General features: G+C 43.5%; 1 protein-coding gene across 1 annotated transcript in view; it reads left to right on the top strand.

The window, feature by feature from the left end:
• The window catches only part of LOC106571069 (regulator of G-protein signaling 6), a 140,362-nt gene extending 122,297 nt beyond the window's left edge, over positions 1-18,065 (top strand). Inside the window, exons 13-18 of the mRNA XM_045695553.2 lie at positions 7,339-7,449; positions 9,073-9,198; positions 12,230-12,416; positions 16,467-16,556; positions 16,806-16,865; positions 17,113-18,065. Of these exons, the coding sequence (XP_045551509.1) occupies positions 7,339-7,449; positions 9,073-9,198; positions 12,230-12,416; positions 16,467-16,556; positions 16,806-16,865; positions 17,113-17,163 (625 nt within the window). The 3' untranslated portion in view covers positions 17,164-18,065. The remainder of the gene's footprint in view (positions 1-7,338; positions 7,450-9,072; positions 9,199-12,229; positions 12,417-16,466; positions 16,557-16,805; positions 16,866-17,112) is intronic.
• The last annotated feature ends 581 nt before the right edge of the window (positions 18,066-18,646 follow it).

The following is an 18,646-nucleotide window of genomic DNA, read 5'->3' as shown; positions in this document are numbered from 1 at the left end:
ACAGTAGAACTGATATCTGACTGTAGGGCCTACATTATAACTGATATCTGACTGTAGTGCCTACAGTAGAACTGATATCTGACTGTAGGGCCTATATTATAACTGATATCTGACTGTAGGGCCTACATTATAACTGATATCCGACTGTAGGGCCTACATTATAACTGATATCTGACTGTAGGGCCTACATTATAACTGATATCCGACTGTAGGGCCTACATTATAACTGATATCTGACTGTAGGGCCTACAGTAGAACTGATATCTGACTGTAGGGCCCACAGTATAACTGATATCTGACTGTAGGGCCTACATTATAACTGATATCTGACTGTAGTGCCTACATTATAACTGATATCCAACTGTAGGTCCAACAGTAGAACTGATATCTGACTGTAGGGCCTACATTATAACTGATATCTGACTGTAGGGCCTACAGTAGAACTGATATTTGACTGTACGGCCTACAGTAGAACTGCAATCTGACTGTAGGGCCTACAGTAGAACTGCTATCTGACTGTAGGGCCTACATTATAACTGATATCTGACTGTAGGGCCTACATTATAACCGATATCTGACTGTAGGGCCTACATTATAACTGATATCCGACTGTAGTGCCTACATTATAACTGATATCTGACTGTAGTGCCTACATTATAACTGATATCCGACTGTAGTGCCTACATTATAACTGATATCCGACTGTAGGGCCTACATTAGAACTGATATCTGACTGTAGGGCCTACAGTAGAACTGATATCTGACTGTAGGGCCTACATTATAACTGATATCTGACTGTAGGGCCTGCATTATAACTGCTATCTGATTGTAGGGCCTACGTTATAACTGATATCTGACTGTAGGGCCTACATTATAACTGATATCTGACTGTAGGGCCTACATTATAACTGATATCCGACTGTAGTGCCTACATTATAACTGATATCTGACTGTAGTGCCTACATTATAACTGCTATCCGACTGTAGGGCCTACAGTAGAACTGATATCCGACTGTAGGGCCTACAGGAGAACTGATATCTGACTGTAGGGCCTACAGTAGAACTGATATCTGACTGTAGGGCCTACATTATAACTGATATCTGACTGTAGTGCCTGCAGTAGAACTGATATCTGACTGTAGGGCCTACAGTTGAACTGATATCTGACTGTAGGGCCTATATTATAACTGATATCTGACTGTAGTGCCTACATTATAACTGATTTCTGACTCTAGGGCCTACATTATAACTGATATCCGACTGTAGGGCCTACATTATAATTGATATCTGACTGTAGGGCCTACAGTAGAACTGATATCAGACTGTAGGGCCTACAGTAGAACTGATATCTGACTGTAGGGCCTACAGTAGAACTGATATCTGACTGTAGGGCCTACAGTAGAACTGATATCCGACTGTAGGGCCTACAGTAGAACTGATATCCGACTGTAGGGCCTACAGTAGAACTGATATCTGACTGTAGGGTCTACATTATAACTGATATCTGACTGTTTTGCCTACAGTAGAACTGATATCTGACTGTAGGGCCTACAGTTGAACTGATATCTGACTGTAGGGCCTATATTATAACTGATATCTGACTGTAGGGCCTACATTATAACTGATATCTGACTGTAGGGCCTACATTATAACTGATATCCGACTGTAGGGCCTACATTATAACTGATATCTGACTGTAGGGCCTACATTATAACTGATATCCGACTGTAGGGCCTACATTATAACTGATATCTGACTGTAGGGCCTACAGTAGAACTGATATCTGACTGTAGGGCCCACAGTATAACTGATATCTGACTGTAGGGCCTACATTATAACTGATATCTGACTGTAGTGCCTACATTATAACTGATATCTGACTGTAGGGCCTACAGTAGAACTGATATTTGACTGTAGGGCCTACAGTAGAACTGCTATCTGACTGTAGGGCCTACAGTATAACTGATATCTGACTGTAGGGCCTGCATTATAACTGATATCTGACTGTAGGGCCTACATTATAACTGATATCTGACTGTAGGGGCTACATTATAACTGCTATCTGATTGTAGGGCCTACATTATAACTGATATCTGACTGTAGGGCCTACATTATAACTGATATCTGACTGTAGTGCCTACATTATAACTGATATCCAACTGTAGGTCCAACAGTAGAACTGATATCTGACTGTAGGGCCTACATTATAACTGATATCTGACTGTAGGGCCTACAGTAGAACTGATATTTGACTGTACGGCCTACAGTAGAACTGCAATCTGACTGTAGGGCCTACAGTAGAACTGCTATCTGACTGTAGGGCCTACATTATAACTGATATCTGACTGTAGGGCCTACATTATAACCGATATCTGACTGTAGGGCCAACATTATAACTGATATCCGACTGTAGTGCCTACATTATAACTGATATCTGACTGTAGTGCCTACATTATAACTGATATCCGACTGTAGTGCCTACATTATAACTGATATCCGACTGTAGGGCCTACATTAGAACTGATATCTGACTGTAGGGCCTACAGTAGAACTGATATCTGACTGTAGGGCCTACATTATAACTGATATCTGACTGTAGGGCCTGCATTATAACTGCTATCTGATTGTAGGGCCTACGTTATAACTGATATCTGACTGTAGGGCCTACATTATAACTGATATCTGACTGTAGGGCCTACATTATAACTGATATCCGACTGTAGTGCCTACATTATAACTGATATCTGACTGTAGTGCCTACATTATAACTGCTATCCGACTGTAGGGCCTACAGTAGAACTGATATCCGACTGTAGGGCCTACAGTAGAACTGATATCTGACTGTAGGGCCTACAGTAGAACTGATATCTGACTGTAGGGCCTACATTATAACTGATATCTGACTGTAGTGCCTGCAGTAGAACTGATATCTGACTGTAGGGCCTACAGTTGAACTGATATCTGACTGTAGGGCCTATATTATAACTGATATCTGACTGTAGTGCCTACATTATATATGATTTCTGACTCTAGGGCCTACATTATAACTGATATCCGACTGTAGGGCCTACATTATAATTGATATCTGACTGTAGGGCCTACAGTAGAACTGATATCAGACTGTAGGGCCTACAGTAGAACTGATATCTGACTGTAGGGCCTACAGTAGAACTGATATCTGACTGTAGGGCCTACAGTAGAACTGATATCCGACTGTAGGGCCTACAGTAGAACTGATATCCGACTGTAGGGCCTACAGTAGAACTGATATCTGACTGTAGGGTCTACATTATAACTGATATCTGACTGTAGTGCCTACAGTAGAACTGATATCTGACTGTAGGGCCTACAGTTGAACTGATATCTGACTGTAGGGCCTATATTATAACTGATATCTGACTGTAGGGCCTACATTATAACTGATATCTGACTGTAGGGCCTACATTATAACTGATATCCGACTGTAGGGCCTACATTATAACTGATATCTGACTGTAGGGCCTACATTATAACTGATATCCGACTGTAGGGCCTACATTATAACTGATATCTGACTGTAGGGCCTACAGTAGAACTGATATCTGACTGTAGGGCCCACAGTATAACTGATATCTGACTGTAGGGCCTACATTATAACTGATATCTGACTGTAGTGCCTACATTATAACTGATATCTGACTGTAGGGCCTACAGTAGAACTGATATTTGACTGTAGGGCCTACAGTAGAACTGCTATCTGACTGTAGGGCCTACAGTATAACTGATATCTGACTGTAGGGCCTGCATTATAACTGATATCTGACTGTAGGGCCTACATTATAACTGATATCTGACTGTAGGGGCTACAGTAGAACTGATATTTGACTGTACGGCCTACAGTAGAACTGCAATCTGACTGTAGGGCCTACAGTAGAACTGCTATCTGACTGTAGGGCCTACATTATAACTGATATCTGACTGTAGGGCCTACATTATAACCGATATCTGACTGTAGGGCCTACATTATAACTGATATCCGACTGTAGTGCCTACATTATAACTGATATCTGACTGTAGTGCCTACATTATAACTGATATCCGACTGTAGTGCCTACATTATAACTGATATCCGACTGTAGGGCCTACATTAGAACTGATATCTGACTGTAGGGCCTACAGTAGAACTGATATCTGACTGTAGGGCCTACATTATAACTGATATCTGACTGTAGGGCCTGCATTATAACTGCTATCTGATTGTAGGGCCTACGTTATAACTGATATCTGACTGTAGGGCCTACATTATAACTGATATCTGACTGTAGGGCCTACATTATAACTGATATCCGACTGTAGTGCCTACATTATAACTGATATCTGACTGTAGGGCCTACATTATAACCGATATCTGACTGTAGGGCCTACATTATAACTGATATCCGACTGTAGTGCCTACATTATAACTGATATCTGACTGTAGTGCCTACATTATAACTGATATCCGACTGTAGTGCCTACATTATAACTGATATCCGACTGTAGGGCCTACATTAGAACTGATATCTGACTGTAGGGCCTACAGTAGAACTGATATCTGACTGTAGGGCCTACATTATAACTTATATCTGACTGTAGGGCCTGCTTTATAACTGCTATCTGATTGTAGGGCCTACGTTATAACTGATATCTGACTGTAGGGCCTACATTATAACTGATATCTGACTGTAGGGCCTACATTATAACTGATATCCGACTGTAGTGCCTACATTATAACTGATATCTGACTGTAGTGCCTACATTATAACTGCTATCCGACTGTAGGGCCTACAGTAGAACTGATATCCGACTGTAGGGCCTACAGTAGAACTGATATCTGACTGTAGGGCCTACAGTAGAACTGATATCTGACTGTAGGGCCTACATTATAACTGATATCTGACTGTAGTGCCTGCAGTAGAACTGATATCTGACTGTAGGGCCTACAGTTGAACTGATATCTGACTGTAGGGCCTATATTATAACTGATATCTGACTGTAGTGCCTACATTATAACTGATTTCTGACTCTAGGGCCTACATTATAACTGATATCCGACTGTAGGGCCTACATTATAATTGATATCTGACTGTAGGGCCTACAGTAGAACTGATATCAGACTGTAGGGCCTACAGTAGAACTGATATCTGACTGTAGGGCCTACAGTAGAACTGATATCTGACTGTAGGGCCTACAGTAGAACTGATATCCGACTGTAGGGCCTACAGTAGAACTGATATCCGACTGTAGGGCCTACAGTAGAACTGATATCTGACTGTAGGGTCTACATTATAACTGATATCTGACTGTAGTGCCTACAGTAGAACTGATATCTGACTGTAGGGCCTACAGTTGAACTGATATCTGACTGTAGGGCCTATATTATAACTGATATCTGACTGTAGGGCCTACATTATAACTGATATCTGACTGTAGGGCCTACATTATAACTGATATCCGACTGTAGGGCCTACATTATAACTGATATCTGACTGTAGGGCCTACATTATAACTGATATCCGACTGTAGGGCCTACATTATAACTGATATCTGACTGTAGGGCCTACAGTAGAACTGATATCTGACTGTAGGGCCCACAGTATAACTGATATCTGACTGTAGGGCCTACATTATAACTGATATCTGACTGTAGTGCCTACATTATAACTGATATCTGACTGTAGGGCCTACAGTAGAACTGATATTTGACTGTAGGGCCTACAGTAGAACTGCTATCTGACTGTAGGGCCTACAGTATAACTGATATCTGACTGTAGGGCCTGCATTATAACTGATATCTGACTGTAGGGCCTACATTATAACTGATATCTGACTGTAGGGGCTACATTATAACTGCTATCTGATTGTAGGGCCTACATTATAACTGATATCTGACTGTAGGGCCTACATTATAACTGATATCTGACTGTAGGGCCTACATTATAACTGATATCCGACTGTAGTGCCTATATTATAACTGATATCTGACTGTAGTGCCTACATTATAACTGATATCCGACTGTAGTGCCTACATTATAACTGCTATCCTACTGTAGGGCCTACATTATAACTGCTATCCGACTGTAGGGCCTACAGTAGAACTGATATCCGACTGTAGTGCCTACAGTAGAACTGATATCTGACTGTAGGGCCTACAGTTGAACTGATATCTGACTGTAGGGCCTATATTATAACTGATATCTGACTGTAGGGCCTACATTATAACTGATATCTGACTGTAGGGCCTACATTATAACTAATATCTGACTGTAGTGCCTACATTATAACTGATATCCGACTGTAGGGCCTACATTATAACTGATATCTGACTGTAGGGCCTACAGTAGACCTGATATCTGACTGTAGGGCCTACAGTAGAACTGATATCTGACTGTAGGGCCCACAGTAGAACTGATATCTGACTGTAGGGCCTACATTAGAACTGATATCTGACTGTAGGGCCTACAGTAGAACTGATATCTTACTGTAGTGCCTGCAGTATAACTGATATCTGACTGTAGGGCCTACATTATAACTGATATCTGACTGTAGTGCCTACAGTATAACTGATATCTGACCGTAGGGCCTATATTATAACTGATATCTGACTGTAGGGCCTATATTATAACTGATATCTGACTGTAGGGCCTACAGTAGAACTGATATCTGACTGTAGTGCCTACATTATAACTGATATCCGACTGTAGGGCCTACAGTAGAACTGATATCTGACTGTAGGGCCTACAGTAGAACTGATATCTGACTGTAGGGTCTACAGTAGAACTGATATCTGACTGTAGGGCCTACAGTTGATCTGATATCTGACTGTAGTGCCTACATTATAACTGATATCTGACTGTAGTGCCTACATTGTAACTGATATCCGACTGTAGGGCCTACAGTAGAACTGATATCTGACTGTAGGGCCTACATTATAACTGATATCTGACTGTAGTGCCTACAGTAGAACTGATATCTGACTGTAGGGCCTACAGTAGAACTGATATTTGACTGTAGGGCCTACATTATAACTGATATCTGACTGTAGTGCCTACAGTAGAACTGATATCTGACTGTAGGGCCTACAGTTGAACTGATATCTGACTGTAGGGCCTATATTATAACTGATATCCGACTGTAGTTCCTACATTATAACTGATATCTGACTGTAGGGCCTACAGTAGAACTGATATCTGACTGTAGGGCCTACAGTAGAACTGATATCTGACTGTAGGGCCTACTGTTGAACTGATATCTGACTGATCATGTGTCATTCTTCCATTCCGTCCATCCTCTGTCTTTTGTATGTTGTGTTGCTTTCAGTCTGATGACCTACACTGAGCAGTACCAGGAGTATGACCCGTTTGTGGTGTCACCAGAACCCTCCAATCCCTGGACCAGTGACGACCTCTCATTCTGGGACCTAGAGGCCAGGTAAGAACCACAACCCTATGTTCTCCAATCGGTGGACTGGTATATATCTGTGACTTCCCTGTATGATACATACTTGTCTCTGGTCTCTGTCTCTCCCACAAACACCCCATTCATGGCTTTTCAACTAACTAATCCACCTAGCCACTTCAGCTGCAAAATCACCTTCAGTGACAGAGAGGAACATGATGGGCAATGACAACTTATTATCGTTATTATTCATTATTAAAGGATGAAATCAAAGTGCCAATAATCAAAGTGTCTTAAGCCTCGTTTATACCTGGTTCTAACATGTGTCCTTTGTCCTGATCTTATCCACATTCTGATTGTGCCTCACACTGTAGCCGTTAGTACACACGGTAGTAAAAGTTTGTCTGTTGTCCGTCCATTATGTCCGTATTGTGACCAGATTTCCTGGTGTCTCTCTGTCTGCAGATTATTTGACAGATTATTCTTTCAAAAAAATAATATGACTGTATTTATTTTGAAGATAATTATTTATGCCATATGTCAATGGTGCCAGTGGTTTTAGAGGCCAGTATCAATGATGATTTAAATGATTTGATCACCCAGAGCTGTTTACACTTGATTGATATCCAGATACAAATCCATAGCCCCATTTAACCTGGTGCTAACATGGGTCCTTTGTCCTGATCGGGTTTACAGTGAGACACTCTGATTATTCCCAGAAATGTGTCTACACATGGTATTAAAATATGTCTGCCGTGTCTGCATTGTGATCAGATTTGTTGGTCCTTTCCTTTATGCAAATAATTTCACGGCTGTTCTTTCAAAATATTACGTATATATTTATTGTAAGACACAGATTGACGTAATCAGTCAATTGTGCCAGCCTGTCAATGATTTTAAAGGGCAGAATGAAGATTTAAATGGTGTCTCTGTCCAGATCTGTCTACACAATGTGTGTCTGACTACCTCCAGAGGTGGGCAAGATGATCTGATCACAATGAGTTTTTAGTCTCCTACACCCGTCTAAAAATGTGGTCACAATCAGAATGTGGACAAGATCGGGACGCATGTTAGAACCAGGTATAAACGGGACTTTAGATAATCGTCCTTAAAGTCTGAACGATCTGAACAAAGGGCAATGACATCTCCTAATGTCCTACACCACTATCAGATCCAGATATGAAAGATATTTCACGGTGGACGAGGCCGTTGCTGAGCACAGTGTGTAGTTCTTCTGTAACTCTTCTGGTCTCTTTAACTTATTTAGAGATGAATCAACCCAGACATATAATCATTGAGCCTAATGTAGCGTCATAACCTTTATAAATTGATTAATTACATTACAGGTTTAGAGGGAAATGTCCTGCAGTGATTTAAATGATAAGGTGTCATGTGAACGCTGCCATTACAGTATTATGCTGCCAATGTTTCTCCTTCGCTGTCACCGCTTGTCCAACATGTGGTGTTTGAGGCTGTCTGAGATCACAGTATATATTTGTTCTGCCTATCTATTATTTTTATATTTTTAATATCTTGCTCCTTTCATGAATTCAAACTGTTTTTCCCTCCTCTCTCCTCCTCGTTATTTCCTGTCCTACTCTCTCCTCCTCGTTATTTCCTGTCCTACTCGCTCCTCCTCTATCTCCCCCCCTTTAGTAAGGACCCCAGTCAACAGAGAGTGAGGAAGTGGGGATTTTCTCTAGATGAAGCTCTGAAGGATCCGGCAGGTCGCGACCAGTTCCTCAAGTTCCTGGAATCAGAGTTCAGCTCAGAGAACCTACAGTGAGTCACACACTTCCTCTCCTCCTTTCCTTTCCTCTCTCCTCATTTGTTCTGGATTCAGCTCAGAAAATCTACAGTGAGTCACACACACTTCCTCTCCTTTCCTTCTTTCATTCACCCATCCTTTTATCTCATCCTTTCCTTATTTCTTCTCATCAGATCCCTTCATCCCATCCCTCCATTTTTCCTCCCTTCCCTTCTTCCTCTCTTACCGTCATCCCTTCTTTCTCTCCCATCACCTGATCTCTTAGCTCCATCCCATCCCTCCATTCTTTTCTTTCCCTATTTCCTCTTACCTCCTCCAATCATCCCCTACCTATAATATTTTCCCCTCGTACTCTTCCCTTAACCTTCCCTTCATCTTTTACCTCTCTTTCAGACAATTGTCAATAAGAATCGGTTCTTAATTGACTCGCCTGGATAAATAAAAGGTTAAATTAAAATAAATGAAAAATCAACAAGTCCTTCCCATCTGTTCGGAAGTCACCTGGACTAGCTCTCCTCTGATAGCACTGACCCTCCAGCACCCACCATGACCATCTACTGGTCCCCTTTAGGCCTCTCTTCAGGGGGGTCAGGAGCGCTGTCAGCCCCCTTTAGGCCTCTCTTCAGGGGGGTCAGGAGCGCTGTCAGTCCCCTTTAGGCCTCTCTTCAGGGGGGTCAGGAATGCTGTCAGCCCCCTTTAGGCCTCTCTTCAGGGGGGTCAGGAGGGCTGTCAGTCCCCTTTAGGCCTCTCTTCAGGGGGGTCAGGAATGCTGTCAGTTCCCTTTAGGCCTCTCTTCAGGGGGTCAGGAGCGCTGTCATCCCCCTTTAGGCCTCTCTTCAGGGGGGTCAGGAATGTTGTCAGTTCCCTTTAGGCCTCTCTTCAGGGGGTCAGGAGCGCTGTCAGCCCCCTTTAGGCCTCTCTTCAGGGGGGTCAGGAGTGCTGTCAGCCCCCTTTAGGCCTCTCTTCAGAGGGGTCAGGAGCGCTGTCAGCCCCCTTTAGGCCTCTCTTCAGGGGGGTCAGGAGCGCTGTCAGTCCCCTTTAGGCCTCTCTTCAGGGGGGTCAGGAGCGCTGTCAGTCCCCTTTAGGCCTCTCTTCAGGGGGTCAGGAGCACTGTCAGCGTGCGTGCTTGTGTGCATCTCTGAAGGTATGTTCTGATGAGGGGCTCTACTAAAGGATAACAGAGTCTCGGAGTGGACTAGACTGATAGTAGATCACACACACACACCCTTCTCTCTGTCCAGCCCTCAGCTGCCAAACACTCTCCATACCTCCACTAACTCACCATAGCTCTCTGTCTCTCTCTCTCTCTCTCTCTCTCTCTCTCTCTCTCTGTGTCTCTCTCTCTCCCCTCTGTCTCTCTCTCTCTCTGTCTCTCTCTCTGTCTGTCTCTCTGTCTCTCTCTCTGTGTCTCTGTCTCTCTCTGTGTCTCTGTCTCTCTCTCTGTCTCTGTCTCTCTCTCTCTGTCTCTGTCTCTGTCTCTGTCACTCTCTCTCTGTTTCTCTCTCTCTCTCTCTCTGTCTCTGTCTCTCTCTCTGTGTCTTTGTCTCTGTCTCTCTCTCTGTCTCTCTCTCTCTTTCTGTCTCTCTCTCTCTGTCTGTCTCTCTCTCTGGCTCAGTCTGTATTTTGCAGGGCCAGACCACACATCAATACAGATAGATTGTATTATGAGAGGCAATTACAATTAGCTGGCACTCCTCTTCACTCTGCTGTGTTCACTGTTTGTGCAGTCAATGGTGGGTGAAGCAATTATAGGTCTACTGCACATTCCAATGCCAGGATGAGTCTCAGTCTTACCCTGTGTGGGTTACCTCAGTGTTATAGGATTTACAGTACCAGTCAAAAGTTTGGACACACCTAATCTTTCAAGGGTTTTTCTTCATTTTTTACTATTTTCTACATTGTAGAATAATAGTGAAGACATCAAAACTATTAAATAACACATATGGAATCATGGTAGTAACCTAAAAAGTGATAAACAAGTCAAAATATATTTTATATTTGAGATTCTTCAAAGTAGCCACCCTTTGCCTTGATGACAGCATTTCACACTCTTGGCATTCTCTCAACCAGCTGCATGAAGTAGTCACCTGGAATACATTTCAATTAACAGGTGTGCCTTGTTAAAAGTTAATTTGTGGAATTTCTTTCCTTAATGCGTTTGAACCAATCAGTTGTGTTGTGACAAGGTAGGGTGGTATACAGAAGATAGCCCTATTTGGCAAAAGACCAAGTCCATATTATGGCAAGAACAGCTTAAATAAGCGAAGAGAAACGAAGAGAAAGAACAGTCCATCATTATTTTAAGACATGAAGGTCAGTCAATAGAGGAACATTTAAACAACTTTGAAAGTTTCTTCAAGTGCAGTCGCAAAAACCATCAAGGGCTATGACGAAACTGTCTCTAATGAGGACTGCCACAGGAAAGGAAGACCCAGTTACCTCTGCTGCAGAGGATAAGTTCATTAGTTACCAGCCTCAGAAATTGCAGCCCAAATAAATGCTTCAGCGTTCAAGTAACAGACACATCTAAACATCAGCTGTTCAGAGGAGACTGCGTGAATCAGGCCTTCATGGTCAAAGAAACCACTACTAAAGGATGAAGAGACTTGCTTGGGCCAACAAACACGAGCAATGGACATTAGACTGGAGGTGAAATGGATGATCTCCGCATGTGTGGTTCCCACCATGAAGCATGGAGGAGGAGGTGTGATGGTGTGGGGGTGCTTTGCTAGTGACACAGTCTGTGATTTACTTAGAATTCAAGGCACACTTAACCAGCATTCTGCAGCGATACGCCATCCCATCTGGTTTGCGCTTAGTGGAAATTATATAATTATATATAATTATATATATATATAATTATATGCATACTGTGTATTATGTTATGGTCACAGGCTCTGCTGTGTGAAGGGAAGGCATCAATAGCCAGTATAGTGAAATGGAGTCATCTGATTCTGGTTGTGCCAGTCATTAATAACACACAGCATTATCAGGGAATGATCGCACACCTCCTGTGGGTTATTGCTAACTTACTGTATCCAATAGGTTTTGGTTGGCTGTCCAGGATCTGAAGAGGCAGCCTCTGGAGAACGTGGCAGAACGGGCTCAGGAGATCTGGGCAGAGTTTCTGGCAGAAGGCGCTTCCAGCTCCATCAACCTGGACTCACACAGCTACGAACGCACCAGCGCCAACCTTAAAGACCCTGGACGATACAGCTACGAAGACGCTCAGGTACGTTATATTACAGACAGACAGCTACGAAGACGCTCAGGTACGTTATATTACAGACAGACAGCTATGAAGACACTCAAGTACGTTATATTACAGACAGACAGCTACGAAGACGCTCAGGTACGTTATATTACAGACAGACAGCTACGAAGACGCTCAGGTACGTTATATTACAGACAGACAGCTACGAAGACACTCAGGTATGTTATATTACAGACAGACAGCTACGAAGACGCTCAGGTATGTTATATTACAGACAGACAGCTACGAAGACGCTCAGGTACGTTATATTACAGACAGACAGCTACGAAGACGCTCAGGTACGTTATATTACAGACAGACAGCTATAAAGACACTCAGGTATGTTATATTACAGACAGACAGCTACGAAGACGCTCAGGTACGTTATATTACAGACAGACAGCTATGAAGACACTCAGGTACGTTATATTACAGACAGACAGCTATGAAGACGCTCAGGTACGTTATATTACAGACAGACAGCTATAAAGACACTCAGGTATGTTATATTACAGACAGACAGCTATGAAGACACTCAGGTACGTTATATTACAGACAGACAGCTATGAAGACACTCAGGTACGTTATATTACAGACAGACAGCTATGAAGACACTCAGGTACGTTATATTACAGACAGACAGCTATAAAGACACTCAGGTATGTTATATTACAGACAGACAGCTATGAAGACGCTCAGGTATGTTGTATTACAGACAGACAGCTACGAAGACGCTCAGGTACGTTATATTACAGACAGACAGCTATGAAGACACTCAGGTACGTTATATTACAGACAGACAGCTATGAAGACACTCAGGTACGTTATATTACAGACAGACAGCTATGAAGACGCTCAGGTACGTTATATTACAGACAGACAGCTACGAAGACGCTCAGGTACGTTATATTACAGACAGACAGCTACGAAGACGCTCAGGTACGTTATATTACAGACAGACAGCTACGAAGACGCTCAGGTACGTTATATTACAGACAGACAGCTACGAAGACGCTCAGGTACGTTATATTACAGACAGACAGCTACGAAGACGCTCAGGTACGTTATATTACAGACAGACAGCTACGAAGACGCTCAGGTACGTTATATTACAGACAGACAGCTATAAAGACACTCAGGTACGTTATATTACAGACAGACAGCTATAAAGACACTCAGGTACGTTATATTACAGACAGACAGCTATGAAGACACTCAGGTACGTTATATTACAGACAGACAGCTATGAAGACACTCAGGTACGTTATATTACAGACAGACAGCTATGAAGACACTCAGGTACGTTATATTACAGACAGACAGCTATGAAGACACTCAGGTACGTTATATTACAGACAGACAGCTACGAAGACGCTCAGGTACGTTATATTACAGACAGACAGCTATGAAGACACTCAGGTACGTTATATTACAGACAGACAGCTATGAAGACACTCAGGTACGTTGTATTACAGACAGACAGCTATGAAGACACTCAGGTATGTTGTATTACAGACAGACAGCTATGAAGACACTCAGGTATGTTGTATTACAGACAGACAGCTATGAAGACACTCAGGTATGTTATATTACAGACAGACAGCTATGAAGACACTCAGGTACGTTATGTTACAGACAGACAGCTATGAAGACACTCAGGTACGTTATGTTACAGACAGACAGCTATGAAGACACTCAGGTATGTTGTATTACAGACAGACCAACACCCAAAGAGCTGAAATACAGCTAAAACAATCACAGCTCTCTCGATATACACAGTATCTCTCTCTCTCTCTCTCTCTCTCTCTCTCTCTCTCTCTCTCTCTCTCTCTCTCTCTCTGTCTGTCTGTCTGTCTGTCTGTCTGTCTGTCTGTCTGTCTGTCTGTCTGTCTGTCTGTCTGTCTGTCTGTCTGTCTGTCTGTCTGTCTGTCTGTCTGTGCCACGTTGAAAGTCACTGAGCTCTTCAGTAAGGCCGTTCTACTGCCAGTGTTTGTCTATAGAGAGAGTATTAGTAGTACCAGTCTGAACATGACTCAGAAGCAACATGACATGGTATGAAAGCCAAAACAAAGTGTGAAAATATTTTTGTCATTACATTGCACATTTTCACCCAATAAATATTCGATTTTTTTCTTCATCCTTTATAGTTTCTAATTCGTTGTACTGAATGATAATAACTCTTCTCTTGTTCCATCTCTTGATATTGTAGGGCCGTGTGATTAAATATTTTGGGGATCACTTGTTTTTAGATGGTTGTACAATTTTGATGGGTTTTTTTCTATTTGAATAAAGAAGGGGTTTTGGCCCAATTCTGATCTACATGAGTTATTTAGAGGGTTTCTTTACACTTCCAATACAGTCTGGTAAAACTCTGCATGCAGTATTTCAACTGGATGTTTGTCCCATTTGGTAAATTCATTTTTAGAGATTGGACCCCATACTTCGCTGCCATATAGAGCAATTGGTTCTATTACTGATTTTAACATTTTGAGCCAGATTCTAATTGGAAGTTTGATTTTAATGTTCCCTTTAATGGCATAGAATGCTCTTCATGCTTTGTCTCTCAGCTCGTTCACAGCCATGTGAAAGCTACTCGTGTTCCTGATATTTAGTCCTAGAAATGTGTAGTTTGTGTCCAAGTAGAATTATTGTGATCCTGATATCCGGACCTCTTTTGGAATATCATTACATTAATTAAATGTAACTGTCAGAGTCCAGGTCAGATGTTCTAGGTGCTGCTGTAACCCCTCCTTCTCTCTCTCCCTGTTTGTCTCCCCCCTTCTCTCTCTCCCTGTTTGTCTCCCTCCTTCTCTCTCTCCCTGTTTGTCTCCCCTCGCTTCTCTCTGTCCCTGTTTGTCTCCCCTCGCTTCTCTCTGTCCCTGTTTGTCTCCCCCCTTCTCTCTCTCCCTGTTTGTCTCCCTCCTTCTCTCTCTCCCTGTTTGTCTCCCCTCGCTTCTCTCTGTCCCTGTTTGTCTCCCCTCGCTTCTCTCTGTCCCTGTTTGTCTCCCCCCTTCTCTCTCCCTGTTTGTCTCCCTCCTTCTCTCTCTCCCTGTTTGTCTCCCCTCGCTTCTCTCTCTCCCTGTTTGTCTCCCCTCGCTTCTCTCTGTCCCTGTTTGTCTCCCCCTTCTCTCTCTCCCTATATCTCTCCCCCTTCTTTCTCTCCCTATTTGTCTCCCCCCTTCTCTTTCCCTGTTTGTCTCCCCCTTATCTCTCTCTCCCTGTTTGTCTCCCTCCTTATCTCTCTCTCCCTGTTTGTCTCCCCCTTCTCTCTTCCTGTTTGTCCCCCCCTTCCTTCTTTCCCTGTTTGTCTCCCCCCTTCTCTCTCCCTGTTTGTCTCCCCCCTTCTCTCTCTCCCTGTTTGTCTCCCCCCTTCTCTCTCTCCCTGTTTGTCTCCCCCTTCCTTCTTTCCCTGTTTGTCTCCCCCCTTCTCTCTCCCTGTTGGTCCCCCCCTTCCTTCTTTCCCTGTTTGTCTCCCCCCTTCTCTCTCCCTGTTTGTCTCCCCCCTTCTCTCTCTCCCTGTTTGTCTCCCCCCTTCTCTCTCTCCCTGTTTGTCTCCCCCTTCCTTCTTTCCCTGTTTGTCTCCCCCCTTCTCTCTCCCTGTTGGTCCCCCCCTTCTCTCTCCCTGTTTGTCTCCCCCCTTCTCTCTCTCCCTGTTTGTCTCCCCCCTTATCTCTCCCCCTTCTCTCTCTCCCTATTTGTCTCTTCCCCATTCTCTCGCTCCCTGTTTGTCCCCCCCTTCTCTCTCTCCCTATTTGTCTCTCCCGCCTTCTCTCTCCTTGTTTGTCTCCCCCCTTCTCTCTCTCCCTGTTTGTCTCCCCCCTTCTCTCTCTCCGTTTGTCTCCCTCCTTCTCTCACTCTCTGTTTGTCTCCCCCTTCTCTCTCTCCCTTTTTGTCTCCCCCCTTCTCTCTCTCCCTGTTTGTCTCCCTCCTTCTCTCTCTCCCTGTTTGTCTCCCCCTTCTCTCTCTCCCTGTTTGTCTCCATCCTTCTCTCTCTCCCTGTTTGTCTCCCCCTTCTCTCTCCTGTTTCAGGACCACATCTATAAGCTGATGAAGAGTGACAGCTACGCACGGTACCTCCGTTCCAACTCTTACCAGAACCTTCTGACGGCCAGGAAGAAGGTGTGTCTGTTTCTCTGTGTGTGTGTGTGTCTGTTTGCCTGGGGCAGACTGCAGTTAGACACCAGTCCTCAGCATCCAACATAGTAAAGTGCTGCCCTCTATTGGACATTTCCAGGTTCTGCAGTCAGTGAACTACTGTATGGTCTGAATCAGTGACATCACATATTTTCAACTCTTTTCTGTCTCCTCTCCTCTCCTCTCTTCTCCTTTCTCTTCCCCTTTCTCTTCCCATAATGCTTTGTTCCCAAGCCTGAGACGGAGCAGCAGCAGGGAAGACGCACCTCTCTGGAGAAGTTCACACGCAGTGTGGTCAGTGGCTCTACTTCCTGTTCTTTTATCTTTCTGTTCTTTGTCTGTCTGTCTGTCTGTCTGTCTGTCTGTCTGTCTGTCTGTCTGTCTGTCTGTCTGTCTGTCTGTCTGTCTGTCTGTCTGTCTGTCTGTCTGTATCTGTCTCACCTATACATATAGATTAATCCGACCACTACTTTGTTACAAAACTTTTCACCTTAAACCAACAAGGCAACCATCATATTAATTCTATACTATCACTCTTCAGGGAAAATCACTGACAGGCAAACGGCTGACGGGCCTGATGCAGTTGTCCTGACCAGGCCTGGGGCTAGAGTAAGACAGCCATGCCCACCGGAGCTGATCCACTGTGGGGAGAGTGGTGTTGAGGCTTAGAAGCCTAACTGGGGCCTGGACACAACGTCGCCCACATAACTGACTTCAGATCAGTTTCCTGAGCTTCAGCGGAGGACAGACATCATGCAATAAGTCACTTAGATCTGACACTGGGCGAGTGCTGTCTTTGGCTGCGTCTCAAGTGGCACCATGTTGTCTTATATAGTGCACTACTTTTGACTAGAGTCCATATGATTTGTGTACTTTTGTTTAATCCATACGAGAAAGTATACACTTTGGGAAAAGGATGGAGACTGGCAACATCCTAGCCTGGGCATTAGTCTAAAGTAGTGGAGACTGGCAACATCCTAGCCTGGGCATTAGTCTAAAGTAGTGGAGACTGGTAACATCCTATCCTGGGCATTAGTCAAAAGTAGTGCACTATAAAGACAATAGGGTGCGATTTGGGACGTAGACACTGTGTAGTTTATCGAAATATAACTCTGCCCCCTCTCTCTCTCTGGCTCTCTCTCTGTCTCTCTCTCTCTCTCTCTGGCTCTCTCTCTCTCTCTCTCTCTCTGGTTCCTTTAATAGATTCTATAACCAAATGGAACGTCAGACTTCTACTTTATCTCAGCTCATGTTACTACAGTATAATACCTTTATTATATAAACATAAAAATGGTTAAATGATGTTTATAATGGATTTAGAATAAGCACCTTATTTTCATTCGTCACTCTGAGGTAGGCCAGTATATGGAAACGGGAACATAATGATCTGTTCTGCTCTTTCTATTGAGTTTTTCAGCCTTGATTTGATTTTAGTTACTTAAAAAAAAAAAAAAAAGAGTTCGACGGCACCCTAATTAACAAAATAAAAAAAAAACCCTGTCCAAAAATGTTGTCTGTTTCTTTTTGTATTTGGCTGCGTCTCAATCCACCGCATCTGCCTGTCGTCCTTCCGCATCTGCCTGTCGTCCTTCCGCATCTGCCTGTCGGCCTTCCGCATCTGCCTGTCGGCCTTCCGCATCTGCGGTGGCAGATCTACAGAGCTGTTTGTCTGACCACGAAAACATGTGTTGCGTCTGAACGGTTTGGCCTACAAAACTCTGTTTTGCTCTTAGGACCCCCACAAGTGTCACAGGACTCATCAACCAGGTATTAGTTGAAAAAATGAATGGAAGTATGGATATACAGTATCAGTCAAACGTTGGGACACACCTACTCATTCCACTGTTCTCAACATGCTCAGGAAGTACTGATATGACAAACAGACTGGCACTGTTCTCAACATGCTCAGGAAGTCCTGGTACCACAGACTGGCACTGTTCTCAACATGCTCAGGAAGTCCTGATATCACAAACAGACTGGCACTGTTCTCAACATGCTCAGGAAGTCCTGATATGACAAACAGACTGGCACTGTTCTCAACATGCTCAGGAAGTCCTGGTACCACAAACAGACTG

This window comes from Salmo salar, chromosome 15 (assembly GCF_965601325.2).
Source record: "Salmo salar chromosome 15, fSalSal1, whole genome shotgun sequence".
Lineage (NCBI taxonomy): Eukaryota > Metazoa > Chordata > Actinopteri > Salmoniformes > Salmonidae > Salmo > Salmo salar.
This window is presented reverse-complemented; position numbering and strand designations above follow the sequence as displayed.